This window comes from Macadamia integrifolia, chromosome 10 (assembly GCF_013358625.1).
Source record: "Macadamia integrifolia cultivar HAES 741 chromosome 10, SCU_Mint_v3, whole genome shotgun sequence".
Classification (NCBI taxonomy): Eukaryota; Viridiplantae; Streptophyta; class Magnoliopsida; order Proteales; family Proteaceae; genus Macadamia; species Macadamia integrifolia.
This window is the reverse complement of record NC_056566.1, coordinates 15477705-15488566: the sequence shown is the minus strand read 5'-3', so window position 1 is coordinate 15488566 and position 10862 is coordinate 15477705. Positions and strand designations below refer to the sequence as shown.

The 10862-nt window shown below is 35.6% G+C and overlaps 1 protein-coding gene across 1 annotated transcript; it reads right to left on the bottom strand.

Moving 5' to 3' along the window:
- Positions 1-7152: 7152 nt before the first annotated feature.
- LOC122090934 (succinate--CoA ligase [ADP-forming] subunit beta, mitochondrial) lies at positions 7153-10862 on the bottom strand (the record flags this gene model as incomplete). The annotated part of the gene is given in 8 exon segments (XM_042660713.1): positions 7153-7433; positions 7586-7657; positions 7912-8034; positions 9184-9348; positions 9950-10084; positions 10210-10362; positions 10466-10540; positions 10785-10862. Coding segments are annotated over 8 exon segments (879 nt in total), but the record flags the coding sequence as incomplete, so codon positions are not given.

Here is a 10862-nt window from a genome sequence, read left to right as displayed (position 1 = left end):
CATTATTTGTCTTCCCTTTTTCTCATGTGCCATTTTAAGTTCTTTCAAGTTTGAACTTCACAATCTCTCTAAGAAATTTGCTTTTTGGTTAGGAAGTCCTTATTGCAAAGATAAAGGAGACACTAACTAGAGGGAAAAGTATGAGAGAACTAAGGCTGTGTTTGGTATGCATTCTTGGAGTGCATTTTGGACCAAGAACGCATTCTGGACTGTTAGAAACATTGTATGGTAAGCATTCCATTCTCAAAATTCTAGAACACGGTCAAGCATGCAGCCCATTCTGGAATGGGGTATTTTCCCATTCTGTATTCTCCATTCTCTAACTTTCGGCACAACCTGATGAAAATAGCTCCACCACCTTCTCTCCCAAGGAATAGCGTTTCATTATTTCAAATCTCCAAAAATTACTTTTCTTTCTCTCTAAAAACAGTTTCTCCCAAAGAATTATGACGAACGTCGACGTGAAGGCAGAGGGTTTTCACCATCCCTTGGGACTAGATAATTGATTTAAGCAATAATATCTAAGGAACCATTCAAGATTTTATATTTTTATTTGTGAGTTATTGATGTAATGTTGTCTGGGATTTTCACCGAAGAGATTTCGCCCATGAGGCGCTTGATAAAATGTCTGGGCATTCTAACATAAAAAATGCATTTTAAACAAACATTTATCCAAACAATGTTCTCATTTTCAGTTAAGAACACATTCCGTATTTTCAGAATGGAAATGCACATTCTCAGAATGGGAATGCATACCAAACACAGCATAAGAATACTTTAGATTGTAGAAACAACTATTACACTGTGGTTCTTATAATAAGGGAAATGGGAATTGAAATAGATAGTTGCTTTCAACTTGGTTACTGTATCAGAATCATAGTTGTTGAACTGTAAATAAAATATTACAGTTGTTTGGGAATGCATACCAAACACAGCCTAAGAGTACTTTAGATTGTAGAAACAACTATTACACTATGGTTTTTATAATAAGGAAAATGAGAATTGAAATAGATAGTTGCTTTCAACTTGGCTACTGTATCAGAATCACAGTTGTTGAACTGTAAATAAAATATCATCCTAATCCTCGTGTTTAACTTTAAGCTGAGTATTAAATGAAATAAACCCTTTTACAAGTAAGATATCCACAATCAACTGATGATCTTAGCATAGATCATATAGTCAAAACTGGGTTACCAACCAATAATCCTCTTTTGGATTCCAATCGGAAAAACCTAAGAAGATCACTATTTTAGTTTGAAAGATCACTTATCAAAGACCAAAAGAAAGATCACCTAAGAAATCCTTCTAGTGGACTCCAAACCCCTTTAAAAAGATGGTGACATGTCTCCTCTACATCCATATTTGAAAATATTTTTTTTCTTGTTGAGTTTGTGCAACCCTAGAACAACATAGATCCCGAAGAACTTTGCTGAAATAAAGTTAAGAGATTTGGTTGTTGAGGAAGAAAGTGAAGAAAATTATACAAAACTAGATGGAAGAAGAAGGTATTCTCAACTGGGGAATTCCCAGCCTTGCAGTTAGTGACAATCACAAACTTTTCCAAGTCACTAATGAAGTCTTAACTACTAGAAAGACTATTGATCCTCCTCAAGCCATAACTCATGCAAGCAAAGTCAAGGTGTGTGCCATTTTAACTAGTTAGCTTAAAGGTAACCTTTTAGTAATTTAATTTTCAATTATTTAAGCCCAGTAGAATTGACTAGTTACTAATAATTAAAATAATGCTCCACATATATGACAATTTGAGAAAATAAATATATGATTGAATTCAAGCTTGTGGGCCTAAAATTATACATTAATTCAAATTTTTGAGAAAATTATATGATACTCCCTCTGTCCCACAAAGATTGTCTTGTTTGAAAAAAAACCCCATATTTGAAAGAGATAGTTATTAATGCAATAATCACTACCTAAGTCAAACTCCTTAATTACCCTTAGTTTGACTTATTCAATAGAGGGAAAAATATGATAAATGAATGCAATAATTGTGTTGATGATTAAATAGGCAATTGTAACCACCCTGATTACAAACAATTTTGCTCTTATATCAATTTATAAGGGAGATTTACCGCGCCACCCTATAAAGAATACCATTATTATAAGAACATTCTTTATGTTTCACCAAATTAGGCTTAGACCCCTACCATCAATTACTGTTAAATGAAGAGATAAAATGACCGTCATACCCCCTACTCCCTTCTCATGTCTAATATTCCAACTTTCCTCCCCCGAAGGCTGTCTAACTCTGTTCCGCCGACCCGCAGCCCTTCTCCTAAACTAAAACCCTATTCCCCCCTTTGCAGAACTGTGAATTCATCCATAAAAATTCAATTTTTATCCTTATCCTTCTCGATCGCTTCTCCTTCTCAATTTGTACAGAATCCTGAAAACCATGCGAAAGTTTAGGGGTTTCAGACTGGGACGAACGCTTTCGACTGTGTTTAAATGGGCTCTGACGTTGTACAATCGCTTAGAGACTCCACACATACTGTTTCAAAAATGTCTCAGAATTCTTAGAAAGACCTTGTTTGATCTCTGGCTCCAATGGAAAAATCTACACTTTTGTAGAGACTCATCTCCTTTGCCGAAAAACCGCAGTTGGATTATCAAACCTGGGTATCAAACAAGAAAACATCATTGTGATTGTTGGATAATTGTATTACAATTTCTTACAAAATATAAATTACAATAAAAATCTTTTTCAGTAGAAACTACTCTGATGTTGTAGTATTGATCCTTGGCTGAAATGAGATGAGAAAAAGCTTGAAATAGATGTTGAATCACTACCACAGCAACTGAAGAAGCTTCAAATAGAATTGAGGTCGAGTCACACTTGTAGTTCTGCCTTTAAGGTAATTGATGTCCTCTACTGCCATGAGTTGTTCTGCACCTTTATTTCCAAGATAAAACAATTTCCCACTAAAAGATGAGGCAATTCTTCTAGTCCCTTCAAGGAGCAAAAAACTACAGCATTGCAACCCCTTCTAACTTTACACAAGACTTAGAGAAAATAGAAGAAAGAGAAAGACTTGTATAGTTGCAAAGAGTAGAAATAGATGAAGTGTCAATGTGTGAATGTGTGTCTCTACAATGTATTTGGTTGGGTTTATATAGACCCAAAACCAACCCTTGCACCTTCTTGGATTTCCCAAGAGTAACATCCATCTAATAGCAAGTTAATTGGAGAATAATATCATATGAATATGAATTGGGAATTAATTCAATAAATTGAATTAATCCCAATCAATTCTCTTTGCCCACTTCTCCACTTTTGGTAATGGCTATGAATGGAATTTAGGGCTCCCATAGGGTGTTATTGACCATTTTCTAGTCCACCTTCCCACTCATAGTAGTGACCATGAATGGATTTAAGGCGCCCATATAATGACATTGGCCATTTATTTACCTCCATTTGGCAATAACCTATGGTATGAATTAAGAATTAATTTCATAAATGAAATTAATCTCAATCAATTCTCTTTACCCACCTCTCCACTCATGCTAATGGCCATGAATGGACTTTAGGGCTCCCATAGAGTGTTATTGACCATTTTCCACTACCTTGACTGCAAGGGTCTCACACCATTACAAGTCATAAAACACATAAATGAAAAACCTCATTTTGAAACTTAATTATAATAAAATAAATATAAATTCTAACAATGATTCTCCTGCAAAATAACCCTGAATTCGTCTTCTCCTTCATGGGAGCTTCCATGGTTGGAGCCATAACAACAACATCAAACCCCTTCTACAGCCAAGCAGAGATCTTCAAGCAATTCAAAGCCTCTTGCAAAAGTGATCATTACCCATTCTCAATGCGTCGACAAGCTTCAGGATACAGTAGCGATAGAGCCACAGCCGATGGTGCAGCTTCTGATCCATTCGACGATTGATTGAAGGAGGCTTGGAATTGGAATTGAAAGGATCAGAGAAAGGAGGAAACATAGTAGGTTTGGGTATTTTAGGTACTTCATATTTTATTTAGTAAGGGTAATTTGATATTTAAAATAAAATATAATAATTTAACATCAGCATATAAAGTATATTTTTTTAATTGTGACTAATGGTAAGAGAGCCTGAATCTAATTTAATGAAATAAAGTGGGTGTTTTTATAATAGTGACATTCTCTAAGAGGTGGCACGGTGAATTTTCTAATTTATAATTAGTACATTAAATATTATTATTCAACAACATGATATGAGTTGATCCCACAATTTATACCTTTTTTTGTTCTGCATTTTTTAAATCTAAACATTTAAAGCCAATGCCATCCGTTTTCAATTTTTTTTTTTTTTCCCTTCAAAATGCTTAATCATATTTTTTTTATCGTCCGTTTGAGTTCTAAAACTGTTTTAAACACATTGTATTGAACGAAGTCTTTTTGTCGTTCCCGTTTTAACTAATTATGAATTTGATATAATGAAAAAACTATTAACTAGTGAAATAAACGGGGAGTAGGGTGGGACATCTTCACATCACTTTCAAGTGATAGGAAAGGAGCAACGCCGGAGTAAATCATTTCCATCATATAATACCACCACTAATAGCTCTAAGAGCCTTTTGCATTTTCAACTATTATTGACTTTGTGCATAAAGAAAAAGTCTCTCTAAGTAAACGACGTAGCCTATGCTTCATCACATAGTTTTTTTATTAATTTTTTAAAAAAAGAAAATAATAGAAAAATCTCTATGAAGTGCTGTAGCCTAATCCACTTGCTCAGAGAATCTTCTCCCAAAAAATATAAAACGACTTCTCCAAAATGATTACAGAACTTCAATTTTAATTAAATCTATACCCAGCTGTTTCATGACACAACATTCACTAAAATCCAAGAAGGGGAGAAATATATTCAAAGCACACTAATTAAATATAATCTCCTTACTGGGATGGGGAATCCAATGCAATAATTACAAACTATCAAAGTATTTTTCTGTTCATTTACCAAAAAATTAATTTTCTGTTCTACATGTTGCAATATAAAACCCCTTCAAAAAATGAATCTCTCTCTCTCTCTCTCTCTCTCTCTCTCTCTCTCTCTCTCTCTCTCTCTCTCTCTGGGTGTGTGTGTGCAACGTGTGAGTGTGTTTTATGGATTTGACTCTTAAACTCGTGAAGCATCAATGAAATTGAATGTAATACTATTTTATTCAATTTGGTCCGCCAAAGGAACTGAAGCATTTACAAAGTTTTCCCCTCAGAAAGATACTACTTCCTTATAAACACTAGGGATGAAAATTATATGCAAGGATCAAGATTTTCTTGGATGCAAAAGAGGTGATAGGTATGTTCAAAAGCAGAAAGAAACAAATAATGGGTTGGATGGAAAGTTTATTCTGATTCATTTCCCATTCATATCTTTTAGCTAAATTTCACCTACTCCAAATGTGTTAGCCCTTAATAAGGTTTGTAATTCAAACCTGTCAATTCATGATTCCTCTTAATTTACTGTACATGACATCAATGGACCTGAATGTTTCAACCTTCAAGGATACCTTCCTTTCCTTGCAGGGTAACTTCCAACTTCCAGCTCTCAACTTCTTACTTGCTCATTCCCAAATTTCAACCAGTGGATTGAAACACCAACCCAGGTGGTTGTACCATTCAGACTGCCACCCAAGTGTAATTCTGAACTGGGCAGTTGATCCCTTGGTCTTTCATGGTCAATAAGAAACACTTTTGTGACTTCAAACTTACTGTCAACAAGGCAAGGAAGAGGAGGTCTCGTGGTCATACTGTTTGGAATTTGGATGTACAGAAATGAGATGTAGTGTGTGTGTACTTGGCCAAGTTAATGAACCACAACTCAAGCTTTCCATATTTCTGGTCATCATTGATCAAGAGCTTGCCTAACCAGGTTCCAGTTCCAAGGAAGAAAGACCACTATAAATTCTCTAACATTGTCAGAAGAACTATAACATCTCCGGACAGGCATTCGACATTGTTTTGCAACAAAATCCAAAAGGCAATCCAATTAAGAACAGATAACGTGGGTATCTGTCTGAGCTTTACCGGAGGAACACATTTTAAACCGAAAGGGAGTCTCTCTCTAATTGGTGATTTCTACCCCCCAAATAGTAGAACACCTCATCCAGATTCTCTGTTCTGTTCTCTAGCTTGTAATGGCAGTTTCTCTACTAAATTGGCTGTTCCTTACCTCTCTACTTCTCAGTCTACCATTACAGAACTCGGTAAAAGAAGGTATGTAGAGTTTAATGGAAGATGAAAATCCATACAAAATTTAAGTTACTTTTTTGAAGAGTGTTGGTTTGTGGGGGGGGGGGGGGGGGGGGGGTTATAAATACTAAAAAAAATTGGCTTCATGGTGAGTGGGGTTTAATGAGGAGTGTGTGGTGTCCACGGGGATGTGAGAAGGCATGCACAAGAATCTGCACACACTGGTGTCATGATTTAGATAGGTTATACATAATCATGATTACAAAACTTTACTTTTTATTTTCAAAAAAGATTTGGTTCCCTTTACTTTCCTTTACTTGCAACCGAAGGCATGCACAAGAATCTGCACTATGGTGTCATGATTTAGATATGTTATACATAATCATGATTACAAAACTTTACTTTTTATTTTCAAAAAAGATTTGGTTCCCTTTACTTCCCTTTACTTGCAACCAAATGGAGCTTTCATTCATCATCACGCGCGTTTTTGCTCCCTATATTTACCTTTTATATTTAAATTGATTTGATTCTCCACTTTCTTAGTAGAATACATAGTTGTCACAGCTACTGGATGGGCACTTGGGCAATAAGGCACTTGCTTAAGCATTGCCTGGACGCCCTATGCATGCAGTATATGATTATATGTAATACAACAATGATAATTTTATAGAAAATCAACATATAATAAAAAAAACATTGGATAAAATATAAGTATATTCATCGATAAACAAAGCAATAAACATAAATCAACGAAAATTCATGAAGTATATCAACAAGGCATGTTGTTGCCTTAGACGCCTAAACATGCCTAGGTGGTGCCAAGTTGATGTCTTGACAATTATGGTAGAATATCAAATTGAGATACACTTTCAGAGGGGGAGGGTTGTGAATGTAAAAGAAAGAATCAACCGGATAAAACCCAACTCCATGGTAACAAATTTGCAACCAGTCATTGTAAAACAGCCAGCTTTATTAAGTACTCTCTCAGGGTTTTCAGGAAAAAAGACTTATAAATTCACTTCTTCACGTGAATCTTGATTTTTACAAACCTACAAAATGTTTTACGATGAAAAATCAATCAATGAACATTTTTCACTTGCGATACAAAAATTTGAATGGACATAATTAATGGCATGGGTATAGCAAGTGATTCCCTTAGCTTGCAGTTGCTTTGACTGCTTTCTCAGCTGCATCATCCAGATCTTCTGCAGTGATTAATGCCATTCCACTTTCCTACAGATACATTTGTAGTAAGAAAAAAAAGTCAGTCAGCTGATATTCTTTCATTCCATTTAACTTTGCATAATTTCCATAAATAGAATAAGGTCTCATGGATAATCAGATATAACAGTTGGACTAGAAACCAGACCAGGTTTCACATTTACCTTCAAAATTCTCTTCCCTTGATCCACATTGGTGCCTTCAAGACGAACAACCACAGGTACTTTCAAATCAACCTTCAAAACAAACCCCAACAAATGCCCATCAATCTTCAGCAATTGTTTACTAACAAGGACACAAATATATTTTATTTTGCCAAATTTAATTGCCACAAAGTTAATCCAAGCCCCAATTTATACCAATTTTTACTTCTCAATGCTGCAATTAGAACTTGCACAAAAAGATCCATCTACTTAACCAAGTTAAAAAGAACCATGGTATACACGTACACAAGTACCCAAACCAATTGAATGCATATGCAATATATCACCTGTTTGGCAGCATTGACAATCCCACTTGCAATTACATCACATTTCATGATCCCTCCAAAAATGTTGACCAAGATAGCTTTCACCTTCTCGTCCGATGTCAATATTTTAAATGCCTCCACAACCTGCCCAGCATAAGCAGGAAATATCAATAAGAACAGATACAAATACTTTTAAGGTATTACCCTTCATCTTTGATGCCCATGCTTGAGCTTCACTGTAATGAATGACCATTCCCTTTCATGATATTCTAGTGATAGTAACATCAACTACCATGCAATCCACCAATGTTTTGGCCATTCTACTTTAAAAATAAAACTTATAAATGGAAAGAGATTTTGGATAGGCTAAAGGGTAAACTTCAGGTCATTTTTGGGTTGGACAGTCTAAATTTGGCACTCTGAAACTAGAGCTGAAAAGCAGAATGATGCTTCATATGAACATACCAAGATATAACATTTTTAGGCATATGCTGCATTTAGTATATATGGTTTAGTAAAATGTATTCCGCATGATATCAAGATGCTACGTTGAGGACATCCCCAGAGGTAACAGATTCCATTATGTTGAGGCCTGCAAGATGGACTACCACTATTGGCATATTTAGGGGCCTCCACCTCTGGCTGAGGATTGTTCAATTGAACCCTCCCTTTTCCCTTTTTCCCTTTTCTTTTTTGGGTTGGGGTGGGTGAGGGGGTTTGTTATAAATGAACTTTTCGATGTTAGTCCTTCGGGAAACCCAGTACAGTTGGGATTGTTGGGGTCATTAAAAATAACGAAGGGGAGATCCTATTGGTCTTCTCTGGTCTAATAGGGAGAGCAGACTCAGCTACAACAGAGTTGAAGGAACCAAATAAAGGTTTAGAGATTGCCATTCCTAAAGAGTGGGAAATTCCATCCTTGAAGGGGACTTGGCTGTGAGAAGTTGGTGGATGAAGTCCCCCTTCGGAGGTCCTTGAAAACCAATTCATCTAATCCATAAAGCTAGATCGCCTCTATCTCAAGGAACAAACTCTATTATGGAGAAAGAGATTGGCTAATTTAGTGGCAAACACTTTAGCTAGAGGATGGGACTATACGGAATCCTTTTTATTAAAAAAAAAAAACCTTCCTATTATGTTTAGTTTCTCTTTTTCTTTTCAATCATCCATTGTGTGTAAGCCTTGGCCTTTCTTCTTCTGGTTGATTGATTGATTCTACCTTCTATCTATAATTTTTTGTTACTTGTGATAAAAAAACAAGAGATGTTATGTTTTTAGAATGCAATACATTACCTGGCCTTCTGAGGCATTCCCACCAACATCTAGGAAATTGGCAGGAGTTCCACCATGCAACTTAATAATATCCATTGTAGCCATTGCCAATCCTGCACCATTAACCATACAACCGATTTCTCCATCTAAACCAATATAGTTCAAATCTGCTTTGGCAGCGATAACCTGTCAAAAATGAAGAGCATCGTAATAAGAAATTCAAAAGTAAGATCCTCGTTTCCCTTCCCCCGCACCCAAACTCTTTGATTTTTTTTTATTTTAAATCCCTTTTAATCTTTCTTGCTTCTCTTTCCCCAATATGTGAATTAACATAAAGTATAGGGGGAAAAGGGATCTTAGGCCCACACATCTCCCAAGAAAATTCACAGATGACCAACATTAGCTCTCAAAACTTCAGCTGAAGATAAAAATAACATCTTTAGGCACATAAGCAGATTCTTTATAGTTTTGTATCATAATTTATACAAAAAAAAAAAATCCTATGGTTAGTTGGGTACCCGTCCCCTGAAAAAAATGATGAGAACAATCAGTTCAGCCTAAGGGAAACTACCATTGTGGCTACATTCAAGAGGTGTTGGCACCTTGCTGCCCCACAGTTTTGAAAAGACTTGCAATAGCCCGATTTCGGGAATAAAATTCCAAATTTCTATTCATACTTTGATATTCTAACCACAGAACATGATATAAGAAAATTGCAAGTCATTTCCAAACTTAAATCAGCAGGGTCCTTGTTTTATACAGATCATTAAACGAATGAAAAGAATACCTCTCGAGGGTCCTCCTGGGAAGAATCACGAAGAGCAAATATATCTTTATGGCGGAAAGCAGCATTATCATCAAAGTTCAACTTTGCATCAGCAGCTACCAATTGGTTATCAGAAGTTTCGGCAATGGGATTGATCTGTCCAAGAAAAATCCAGCATAATGATGCCAGCAACAATGAGAATGGACAAATGGAAAAAAAAGTAGGATAACAAGAAAATGGCCATTGAAAGTTGTTTGATAGAAATAATTTTACATGCTCACCTCCAAAAGTGTGCAGTCACAATCGCAGAAAAGTTTGTATAGCTTTTTCACTTGTTCTATGGCAGAATTTCTGTCTGCTGCCTTGAGAGCCAAACCATCTACAACTTTAGCAGCATCTTCATCTGTTATTCCCCCAAAAACATCAATAGGAACCTGGTTGCAAACACAAGATTAAATTACATATCTCAAAGATATATGAGGAAATAAAATTCAATCAAAATGTCAGCAAATGCTGAGAGAAGATGTTAATAATAACCTTAATGATCATGTCAGGGAATTTCTCTGCAAGGTCTTCAATGCTGGTCCCACCTTTCCTACAGGCAATAATGAGCTGGGGAAGAAGATATGCACATGCCACAAGAGTCATCATCATAAAACATCCATTTCTAACTTGCAAGAATATAATACTTCATGTAGAACTTACTAGGCAATGGTTCCATAGTAAAAAGTGAGAGCAAAGTATATCATGAAGAAAAGGATTGGAGGAAAGAGAATGCAGGTAAATTTCATAGTTGAAATAAAATTTAAAATTCAATTAAAGCAAACAAAAAAATAGTATTACATTTGGAACTTACCGGACCAGCAGTTTTACGGTCAAGAGTGATTGCAAAGTACATCTCATTGATAAGAGATAACTTTTCACACAAGTAAAC